The 12,075-nt window shown below is 46.9% G+C and overlaps 1 protein-coding gene across 3 annotated transcripts in view; it reads left to right on the top strand.

Annotated features, from left to right (window-relative positions):
* Positions 1–12,075, top strand: part of BRCA1 (BRCA1 DNA repair associated) — a 589,423-nt gene that overhangs the window by 88,787 nt on the left and 488,561 nt on the right. The window contains exon 4 of one of the 3 annotated variants that reach the window (XM_073608372.1): positions 8,363–8,421. The exons of the other annotated variants lie outside the window; for them this stretch is intronic. Within the exon in view, the coding sequence (XP_073464473.1) occupies positions 8,363–8,421 (59 nt within the window). The remainder of the gene's footprint in view (positions 1–8,362; positions 8,422–12,075) is intronic. 3 annotated transcript variants of the gene reach the window in all.

Below are 12,075 nucleotides of genomic sequence, written 5' to 3'. Positions count from 1 at the left end.
TCCTTATGGAGCTGGACCCTTGTGATATAGTATTCCTGGTCTTTTATTTGCTCAAGGAAACCTAAAGGGTACTTTACAGGTCCAGGGGTGTGGACCCTAAACAAAAGGGGACCTGGTCCCTGAAGGTCCTCAGTGGCGTTACCCGTGGTGATGAGGGAAGATTGGGCCTTATCTCAGGCCCTGCTGCGAGGATCGGTGAGTGCTTCCTTTGGAGGCCCATTTTTTACATTATTTTCCAAGTAATGTATGCAGATTGTCATGCCAGATTGGTGCGTGCGTGCGCAGCCCGCTCCCTCCTGTGCACGCTCTAGCATGCGTGATGGCGGCATCGCGGCCGCGTGTTTCCCGCGGGCGTGCGCATGTGCAGTAAGTCCCGGGCGTGTGTACCTCACGTGACGGCGCACGCACATATAGGGAAGTCAGACGCCTGCGTGTGTCAGTGCTGTTCTTGTTGGCTCAGAGGAGCCAGGAGCCGGTTGCAGTGGGACACAGAGCGGGGCACGTGAGTTGGGCATTTGCAAACTCTGTAAGGAGGCTATAGTATTGGCTTTGATTCAACATATAGCACAGTGAATTTTCCTCAAAAACCTGTAAGCAATGTCTTCCAGAAAACGAGGTGTGGGGAACAGGGCTAATCCAGGGGTTAAAGTGACTCCTTCAAAAACAGGAGATCAACTTCAGGCTACTGTAGCACCTGCCTCCCCTGAAAAACCTGAGGCATTTGGCCTGGCTAAGCCATTGCATTTGTCAGGCGTTGTGGCCACCACCAATATCCCTGCTTCGCCTTATGTTACTAAGGATGACTTAAAGTCAGCTCTCGCTGGTCTTGAAGGCAAAATAGTGGGTATGATTGCCTCAGTAACAAAGGGAGGGAAGAAACTAAATAGATCTCCCTCTCCTGAGCCTGGTTCCATTGTCACTTGAGCACCAGGAATCCCTTAGCCAATTGGGTCCTTGTGATTTGGATCCTGAATGGGCAGAGGATTTTGAGGAAGTAGCCATAGGGGATAAAGATGCTGAAGCTGAGGAGTCCTCAGCGGGGGACTCAGGTTCTGAGGAACCGTTGTCAGCTTCTCAATCCCAAAAGCTGTTTATCCAGTCTTTAACTGAAATGGTGAGAGCAGGTTTCAAGTTGCCCCCTGTACAAGGGCCGGAACTTTCCTGTTCTACATTGGGATCCTTGCGACCTCAGCAAGGTTCTCAGGCGTTTCCTGTGCATCCATTATTGCAGCAGTTGATTTATGCTGATTGGGAACATCCGGACAGAATATACTTACCTCCTAAAAGGTTTTCTTTTTTGTACCCAATGGAGGAAAAGTTCAAAAAAAGGTGGGATACGCCTTTAGTGGATGCTGCTATTTCTTCAGTAAATAAAAGCTTAACCTGTCCAGTGGATAATGCCCAAGGATTTAAAGATCCAGCGGATAAAAAGCTGGAATCCTTGCTAAAGGCCTCCTTTGCGGTGGCCGGATCAGCAGTACAACCAGCTGTCGCGGCTATTGGGATCTGTCAATCCCTGAAGGACCGTTTTAAAAGACTGGTCAGGAACCTACCTGTTCAGGAGGAATATTCTGATGAATTAACAGAACTTCCTCGCGCTTTATGTTTTGCAGTAGACGCATTAAAAGACTTAATCCAGCAGATGTCTCGCTTTGCGCTACTCTCAATACATATGCACAGAGTTTTGTGGCTAAAAAACTGGAAAGCCGAGATGCCATGCAAGAGGCTACTCGCGGCTTTTCCCTTTCATGGGGAACGGTTGTTTGGAGAAGATCTGGATAAGTATATCCAAAAAATCTCAGGCGGGAAGAGCTCCTTGCTTCCTGTGAAAAGAAGGAATAAGCAGCCTTCCTTTAAAATTCAGAACGCTCCTGGGCCAGGCGCATCTTCTCCCAAGAAGTATCGACGGCCTCAACCACCTGCCTTTAAAAGACCTCAGGGTCAGAAAAGAACTTGGACTCAGAAGCCGAATAAGGCCAATGCCAAGTCCTCCTTGTGAAGGGGCGCCCCCACTATTACAAGTGGGGGGCAGACTGCGGCGGTTCGCAGATGCTTGGGCAGGGTTGGTGAAGGACAAGTGGGTTATCTCCACTATAACACAAGGCTACAAAATAGAGTTCCGAGATTTTCCCCCAAATCGGTATCTGAGATCAAGAGTTCCTTCGGATCTAGAGAAAAAGAAAAGCCTATTCCTAGCCTTAAAACAGCTAAAAAGGCAGGGGGTAATTATCAAGGTTCCGCACAAAGAAAAGTTCAAGGGGTTTTATTCAAACCTATTCAGTGTTGAAGCCAAATGGGGAAGTAAGGCCCATTCTGGACCTCAAATCCCTCAATTCCTTTCTAAAAGTACGAACCTTCCGGATGGAATCGGTTCATTCAGTAATGACATCTCTAAGAAAAGGGGACTTTTTAGCGTCCATAGACATCAAGGATGCATACCTGCATGTGCCGATTTTTGGCCAACATCAAAGGTTTCTACGTTTCTCAGTAGAGGGGTGGCATTTCCAATTTGTAGCACTACTGTTCGGTCTGGCTACGGCCCCTCGAGTCTTCACAAAAGTGTTGGCTCCAGTGTTGGCTTCTCTAAGGTCCCAGAAGATATCGGTGATAGGATATCTGGATGACCTTCTGTTGAAGGACCAGTCCTATTCCACCCTGTTAGAGAACGTTTCAACTACAGTTCATGTTCTAAGAGGCCTAGATTGGATTCTGAATATGGACAAATCAGCTCTTCATCCAGTTCAAATCCTGACATATCTAGGCTTGATCCTGGATACGACCCGGGAAAGGGTATTTTTACCCCCCTTGAAGGTCAGCTCAATAGTAGAGCTGGTCAGGAAAGTCAAAAGGGTAAAAAGACCCTCAATTTGATTGTGCATGAGACTGCTGGGGAAGATGGTGTCATCCTTCAGCGCAGTTCCTTATGCGCAGTTTCACTCCAGGTTGTTCCAGTGAACGATCCTGGAGGCTTGGGACAAGTCTGTCCTAGCCTTGGATCATCCAATGTCTCTATCCCCAAAGGTAAAACAGGACCTCTCTTGGTGGTCGAAGACCAACAACTTAAAATAGGGGAAGTCCTTTCCACTGGTAACTTGGAAGGTGGTAAATTCAGACGCCAGTCGTTTCGGCTGGGAAGCACTATTGGAAGAGGCCTCCGTACAGGGAAAATGGTCCCAGGTAGAAAAAACCTTGCCGATCAATCTGTTGGAAATTCGAGCAGCTTGCCCTCGTATTCTGGACGACCAGGCTGCGGGGGTCTCCGGTCAGAGTTCAGTCCGACAATTCCACAGTGGTGGCATACATCAACCAACAAGGGGGTACCCAGAGCTGGGCAGCCCAAAAGGAAATAAATCATATTCTGATTTGGGCAGAGAGACACGTGCCGTCTCTATCGGCAGTCTATATTCCGGGGGTGGACAATTGGCAGGCAGACTACCTAAGTCGTCAGCAGTTGTTACCAGGGGAATGGTCCCTTCACCCAGAAGTTTTCCTTCAAATATGCCAGCATTGGGGGATGCCAGAGGTGGATCTTCTGGCATCCAGGTTCAATGCCAAGGTGGACAGCTTTGTGTCCAGAACCAGGGATCCTCTTGCCGTGGGGAAGGATGCATTGGTGGTTCCCTGGGATCGGTATTCTCTCATTTACGCCTTTCCTCTGATTCAGATGCTGCCGCACCTGTTACGCAGGATACAGGTGGAGCAGACAACAGTAATTCTAGTGGCCCCAAGATGGCCAAGGAGGTCTTGGTACTCACAGATTGTGAGGTTGGCGGTAGGGGACCCATTGTGTCTTCCATTCCGCCCAGACCTGCTGTCCCAAGGTCCCATATACCATCCTTCTTTACGGTCGCTGAATTTGATGGCATGGCTATTGAGAACAAAGTACTGAGAGACCGTGGTATCAGTGGTTCTGTTCTGGCTACTTTGATAAATGCTAGAAAGCCAGTGTCTAGAAAAATTTACCATAGAGTCTGGAAGTCATACATCTCATGGTGTGAGAAGAGAAGATGGCACCCTCGCAAGTATACAATTGGAAGGGTTCTTGCCTTTCTGCAAGCAGGAATTGACTTAAACTTATCCTTAGGGACCATTAAGGGACACATTTCGGCTTTGTCGGTTTTTTTCCAGAGGCCAATCGCGTCTCATTCTTTAGTATGAACCTTTTATCAAGGGAGTACTACATTTGAGGCCACCAATTAAACCACCCTTGTGCCCATGGGACTTGAACTTGGTGCTTTCAGCTCTACAGAGTCAACCCTTTGAGCCTATTAAGCGTATTCCTTTGATCCTACTGACTAAAAAGTTAGTCTTTTTGGTGGCTATAACCTCAGCAAGAAGGATCTCTGAGTTGGCCGCCCTTTCTTGTGAGAAACCCTTTCTGTTTATTCATCAGGACAAGGTGGTAATGCGGACCCGTCCAGATTTTTTACCCTAAGTGGTTTCCAGTTTTCACTTGACTCAGGATATCGTTTTACCTTCCTTCTTTCCTAACCCAAAGTCTAAGGAGGAAAGACTGCTCCATTCACTCGATGTGGTGAGAGCTATTAAGGTTTATTTGGATATGTCAGCTCCTTTTCAGAAGTCTGACTCTTTTTTTTTTTTTTTTTTTTGTTCTGCCTGAGGGTCCTAAGAGAGGACAGGCAGCAGCTAGTTCTACAATCTCTAGGTGATTCGTCAGGTCATCATCCAGGCCTATGAGTTGAAACACAAGGTTCCACCTCGATATCTCAAGGCTCCCTCTACCAGAGGAGTTAGTACGTCATGGGCAGTGTGCCAACAAGTGTCGATGGCTCAGGTTTGCAAAGCGGCCGCTTGGTCTTCGGTGCGTACATTCACCAGGTTTTACAGAGTGGATGTTATATCTCAAAAGGAGCCTAAAAATAAGGGGGATTTAGGTATGTTCCCTCCCCTCAAAGGCATTGCTTTAGGACATCCCAGATAGTCATTACTATGGTGCTCTGTGTCCTGTGATGTACGATAAAGAAAAATGGATTTTTAAAACTGCTTACCTGTAAAATCTTTTTCTTGGAGTACATCACGGGACACAGAGGTCCCTCCCCTCTTTTTCTGGGATCTTCATTGCTTGCTATAAAACTAAGGTACTTCCTGTATGGGAGGGGTTATATGGGAGGAACCTTCTTACTATTGGTTGCCAGTGTCCAATCACCTAAAGGTAGCATATAAACCCAGATAGTCATTACTCTGTGATGTACTCTAAGAAAAGGATTTTACAGGTAAGCTGTTTTAAAAATCCATTTATCCCATGGTAGGATGAAAAAGTCTAGCTTCAGTTCTTCCACTTTCCTCATAAGGACTGATTTACCTTGATGGTGGCAAACCCATCAGACAGCGTAGGTTCCGGAGCCTTATCCGAAGCCCGAGAGCTGGAAGTGGTCTGGCAAAGGAGCGGCTGCCGAGCTCACCAGAGAAGCCGGTGGGGAAGGTTCCTCAACCTCGCCAAAGAGCTCCGGGGTAGAAGCAGGAGAGGGGTGCTGAGCCATGGAGCGGCGGCCATCTTGGCAAGAGCCCGTTGTCACGCTCATCCTGGCTGGAGGCTGCTTTTTATGCTGTCCTATCCACAAGTCAGTAGCTGGTGAGGGAAACTGCTTCAGCGAGACCCACCGCAGTAACAGTGCAACAATGTGTGCATCAGGATTGGTCAGGATAATTGAGGTTCTCCCGCAGCCACAAATAGAAGCATCCGCTCACATCCCACTTCTGGCCACACCCTGGAAGGCTACTTTGTTTCCATTGAGTCTGAATTGAAACATATGGAGCTAGGTTCAGCTATCATTTCATGTTGCTTCTAGTAAGCAGTGTAACCTTTTTTTCTCCAGTCATCTTCCAGGATGGCACACCTGAGATGACTGGTCTCACCTGACAGGAAACACAATCAACAACAGAGTTTAAAAGGCCCCACCCTTCCCTCTGTCCTTAGTTATTGATTGTGTTTCCCACAAGATGCAGCAAAACCTTTTTTGTTTTTCCTCCGGACTGAGGCCTGGGGCTGAGGTCACCCCCTGGGGCATCAGACCCTAGGCAGACCAGTGGTGGATGCAGGGTCTGGTAGGGCTTTGCCTTGCCTAGGGGGGATATTGTCCCCAAAGAACTCAGGGGGAGCAGCAGGTAAAACCGAAGAGTCCCCCTGAGAGCTGGAGGCCCCTAGACACAGTGAAGGTGTGTCCAGAACTCCAGGGACCACATTCCCACTCTCTCCTCCTACCTGATAGTGGTGGATGGGAGTGAGGAGTAGATCTGCACACCCCTTCTGACCGGGGCGGGGGGGGGGCGAGAAGCTCCTGGAGAATGGGCCGAACATGCAATTCCTGGCATGGCGGCTTCGGCATCTACTGGCGCTACTGTGCAGGTCCGGATGCCGGGCAGAGGGGCAGAGCTTTTGCACGGCGTCACTTCCGCCAGGTGATTTCCGGGGATGGAGGCTCCAACAAAATGGCGGCGATCTACGCTGTTAAAACGAGCGCTGGAGACTTAGTGGAGCCGGGGTCCAAGGTCCTGGGTGAGTCTACCTGGCTGTTGTGGGGGTAAGTTTACGGGTGGCCCTATTCCCTCACCCCTGCAGAACACCTTAGAGGGGCTGGCTATCCTCCTGGAGGAGGCAGAGAGGAGAATCTCCTCAATTTCAGTGGTCCATATAAGAGGGACCCTCAATATACAGGTGGACTTCCTCAGCAGGCAGTCCATTCATCAGGGAGAGTGGGAGCTGAACAGCTGGTAAGCAGACATTTTGGTAGACTGAAGATTGATCTGTTTGCTTGCAGAAAGAACAGGAAGGTCCAGAAGTTGTTCTCTCTCACCAGGGAACAGGGCGCCCAGGGGGTGGACGCTTTAGCCCAGAGCTGGAGGTTTGGCCTGGCATACGCATTCCCTCCCTTGGTACTCATCCCCGGGTATTACAGAAGTTGTCTCAGACAGACTGTTGTCTCATTCTAATCGCCCCTCTGTTGCATCTCCAGTCCAGACACGATCTCCTCTGTCAGGGACCAGTTCTACATCCCGACCCAGGGTTCCTTTCCCTGACGGGCTGGTGCTTGAGAGGGAGAGCCCCAGGAATAGGGGCTGTTCGGAGAAGGTGACTGATACCCGCCTGCTAAGTATGAAGCCTGTCACCAGTCAGATTTACCCTAAGGTTTAGAAGGTCTTCTCTCGTTGGACTCAAGCTAGACAAGGCACTCTCCAAACGATACCGACAGTCCTGGACTTCCTTCAGGAGGGGGTTGGCCAGGGCTTGGCAGTCAATACTCTCAGGGTTTAGGTCGCGGCCCTATCCGTGTTTTTGGATAGTATACTCACTCTGAACCCTCTCATTAAAATATTTTTGTTAGCCAGGGAAAAAGTAACCCTGGTAAAGACAAACAGGTTTCAACCGTGGGAATTGTCCCTGGTACTGGTTGCCCTAACTAAAGGGCCTTTTGAGCCGGAGGCTCAGATTTCAGTTAAATTCCTTTCCCTTAAAATGGCCTTCCTTCTGGCAATTACGACAGCCAGGAGGGTTGGTGACTTACAGGCTCTGACAATTAAAGAGCCGTTTTTGTTGCTCTTTGAGGATAGGGTAATCCTCAGACAGGATCCCCTGTACCTGCCTAAAGTGACCTCCCCTGTACCTGTCTAAAGTGACCTCAAATTTCCACAGGTCACAGGAGATTGTACTTCCCTCATTTTGTGAGAACCCCAAGAATGAGAGAGAGAATTTCATTTGCTAGACGTCAGACGATGTCTACTTGTCTATCTGGAGAGAGTTAAAGCCTTTAGAAGATCCAACCATCTACTGGTTAGCTTCTGTGGCCAGAGAAAGGATCTGCAGGCCTCCAAGCCGACTATAGCAAGGTGGATAAAACAGGCTATCTCGGTGGCCTACGAGTGCTCGGGTAAGCCAATCCCAGCTCCCCTTAAGGCTCACTCAACTAGATCACTGGCGACCTCCAGGGCAGAGAGGGCAGGCGCATCTATTGACCAGATCTGCAGGGCAGCCACATGGACGAGCCAAAACACCTTTCTTAGGCACTACAGGGTGGAGCTATTGTCACCTCAGGACCTGGCGTTTGGCAGAAAAGTCCTACAGGCGGTGGTCCCACTCTAAGGTAGGCCTGAGCTTCTTGTCCATCGTCTCAGGTGTGCCGTCCTGGAAGATGACTGGAGAAAATTACCAGTTACACCGGTAACAGTGTTTCTGGGAAATCTTCCAGGATGGCAGGCGTACTTCCCTACCCTTAATTGTTGGTGATGTTTAATTCTCACAGAATGTACCCTCTTGCACGGTGTGGGCTAATACTTTGTCATAACTGAGGGACAGAGGAAAGGGTGGGGCCTTTTAAACTCTGTTGTTGATTTTTTTTCTTGTCAGGTGAGACCAGTCATCTCAGGTGTGCCGTCCTGGAAGATTTCCCAGAGACACTGTTACTGGTAAGTGTAACTGGTAATTTTTTGTCCTATAAATTTGTGCTATGCATACTGCATTCCTTGTGTGTGTAGGTCGGCTTTAAAGAGCTAAAGATGCATGACTACACTCAGTAACAAAAATGAAATATATCACAACTTACCCATTTTTTAGATGTGGTGGCTAAACTGGTTACAGAAAATACCCGTTAACCTTGCCAGAAATGCAGTGTTCTCTTTTTTTTTTTTTCAATTCCTGTGAGATGAACTTGAATGTGAAAACCATGTTCTCTTCTGTGTAAACTACTAATTATGTCACCTAACCTGCAAGGGAGATGAACAAAGGCAGACATGTTTAATGTCTAGCTTGGGTGGCTACCATGATTCAAACAAAAACAATGCATTGCTCAGAACAGTGGAATTCAAGTGCAGGCTGGAAATTGCAATCTGGGTGCCAAAGCTGTAGTGTCCTCCCATCCACCAAAAGACAGTATAGTCGACAGAAAAAGACAGCTGGCAACTCCATAATCCTCAAGTATTTTATTTTGCTATACCAGTGAGTACACCGACAGTGGCAGACGTGTTTCGGCAATAAGCCTTGTTCACAGCACCATGGCTCTTGGGTGGCTACCATGGCTCTTTCCATAGGTACACAGGAGTAGTGAACATAGCCACTGTGGGGCAGGAAGTGTGATGTGAAATGAGGCAGTGCTGGGACGGAGGCTGGTTGTATATCAAAAGGACAGAGCACACTACTGTGAGGGGGGAGGGTGAGGGTAGGTTAGGGCTGTGAAGAGTGACAGTGCTATGGGAGGGGGGGGTGTGAAGAGGCGGGTTTGTGATGTGAGAGGGGGCATTGCTGTAGGGGAGTGAAGAGGACAGATCACACTATTGTGGGGGGGGGGGGATTTGTGATGTGAGAAAGGCAGTGTTGTGGGGGGGAGTGATGTGAAGGGGGCAGTGCTGTGGGGGAATATGTGGAGGGGAGGCAGGTGATGTGAAGGTTGGCAGTGCTGTGGGGGGATGTGAGAGGTGCAGTGCTGTGGGGGGCTGTGAAGAGGCAGGGTTGTGATTTGAGAGGGGGCAGTGCTGTAGGGGAGTGACTTTTTTTAAAATTAAAGTAATAAACATGTCATATTTATGTGCTATTTATGTGCTATATGTAATAGCTCTCCTCTTCTGAGGTTCCCCGCTGGCGCTCCTGACTCTTCGCCAAGTGCCAATCAGCCACATTCTATGGAGGCACTTGTGCGGGGTCACTCCCAAGCTACCCTGTCTGCATATATAAACACAGACCGTGTGGCTTGGTCCCGCACTCCACTCCCTCGTCACAGAATTTGATTGAGAGCAGCGGGAACCAATGACTGCTATCAATCTGCCCAGTGAGGAGGAGAGAGCTGCTGCTCTCGGGCACAGAGGTGGATCGAGAATGGGCTCAGTTAAGTATAAGGGGGGGTTCTCTGGCAGAGGTTTTTTACCTTAATGCGTAGAATGCATTAAGATAAAAAAAAGTAAGGCTTAAAATCGCCTTAATGTTTGTGTCTACATTAGTTTTCTCTGTAAATCATGTCTGATAAATATTGACTTTTTATGATATTCCGCCTTTGTTGTTGGTGTGACAAACCTGGCCATTGGCGCTTGACCATAAGACGAATGGCCCTCCACTATGTTTTCAGAGCAACATATATTCGTAAAATTGCATCTATTTACTTTACGTTTAGATTCTTTTGGAGCCAACGTTCTATCAGAAAGCTGACAAGTGTCACACACGTGGTATTGCCATACTTAGGAGGGGTAGCAGAATGTATTTTGGGGTGTAATTTTTGGTATGTACATGCTATGTGTTAGAAATATCCTGGACAACTTTGTGTAAAAAACAAAAATAAATGCATTTTTTATTTTCTTTACACATTTTCCAAAAACTTGTGGAAAAAAATATGTTGAAAAGATTCATTATGCCTCCAAGATTATGTGTCGGAATGTTTGTTTTTCAAAATGGGGTCATTTTGTGGGCACTTTCATTGTCCTGGTGCTCTAGGGCCTTCAAAAGTGTAATAGGTAGTCAAGTAATTAGATGTGTTAATTTTTACCCCTAGAACACCTGACCATGCTCCCTGCATGTTGGGCCTCTGTATGTGGCTAGGCTGTGAAAGTCTCACACGTGGTATCTCCATGCTCGGGAGGAGTAGCAGAATCTGTTTTGGGGTGTAGTTGCAAGTATGCATATGCCATGTGAGAGAAATAACCTGTTAATATGACAATTTTGTGAAAAAAAAAATCTTCATTTTGCAAAGAATTGTGGGAAAAAAATTACAACTTCGAAAAACTCACCAAGCCTCTTACTTACATACTTACATACCTTGGAATGTCTACTTTCCAAAAGAGGGGCATTTGGGGGATATTTGTACTGTCCTGGCTTGTTCGTGTGATAGACAATCAGTCAGTACATCAGGTGTGATCAATTTTCAATGATTGGCACCATAGCTTGTAAACTTTGTAACCTTCACAAAGACCAAAAAATATACACTGATTTGAGTAATTTTTACTAAAAATATGTAGCACTTTTGGCCAAAATTTCAGAAAAAAAAATTACAAATTTGTAAAATTATATAACAAAGAAAAATGCATTTTTTTTAAACAAAATTTTTTGGTCTTTTTTTATTTATAGCGAAAAAAAATATCAAAAAATACCACCAAAAGAAAGCTCTATTTGTGTGAAAAAAGGACACAAATTTCACATGGGTACAGTGTTGCATGATTGCCATTGTCATTCAAAGTGTGACAGCGCTGAAAGCTGAAAATTGGCCTGGTTAGGAAGGGGGTATTAGTGGTTAAGAATGTTCGGGAGCAAGGCTCCAACCTTGCCTTGTATTCTAGTTGTCAAGGACCCCTAACCCCCAATGGGAAGCCCCATAGGAACGAATGTACTGGGTTCTGTTATTAGCTGCTCTAATGGGTAAGAAGCTTCCCCACCTTTCTTACCTAAACCAATCCCCCCCCCTTTCCTCTGTTACATGTTTTCATCTGGAACAATCTCACAACCTTTAGTGGACCTCATTCATCCCTCAATAATTTTTAAATTCGGAAATTACCAAATTGTGTCTTTGTCCTATTAACCGCTTCCCCCTGATACCTGTTTTCTGTCTTTTCCCATTTCTGAGGTACTTTTGTGTCTGCTTTTCCGTCTGTCTACCTCTTTACTTTCTGTATTCCTCTTGCAGACTTAGACTTTTTTTTTTTTTTTTTTCTCTGGGGGAGCCCTCAGCTGAACAGTGATCGGGCACTAGTGGCTTTTACTACCATGACATTAAATAAATTTGGATCCTTGAATGTTAGGGGATTGAATCAACCCCCAAAAGGTTCTGAGGTGTTGTACGACATGCACAAACAATGAGGCTGATTTACTAAAACTGGAGAGTACAGAATCTGGTGCAGCTCTGCATAGAAACCAATCAGCTTCCAGTTTTTTTTTTTTTTTTGGGTGTCAATGCTTAATTGAACAAGCTTAAGCTAGAAGCTGATTAGCTTCCATGCACAGCTGCACCAGATTTTGCAAACCCCAATGAGTGCAGATATTATTGCTTCAAGAAACTCGCTTCAAAGCATCCTCAACACCAATCATGCCCACCAGAAACTACTCCACATGGTACTTCTGTAACAACCCTTTGAGCAAGTCGAAAG

Source organism: Aquarana catesbeiana, linkage group LG12, assembly GCF_042186555.1.
Source record: "Aquarana catesbeiana isolate 2022-GZ linkage group LG12, ASM4218655v1, whole genome shotgun sequence".
Lineage (NCBI taxonomy): Eukaryota > Metazoa > Chordata > Amphibia > Anura > Ranidae > Aquarana > Aquarana catesbeiana.
Note: the sequence above shows the minus strand (reverse complement) of the source record. Positions and strands in the feature narration are given on the sequence as shown.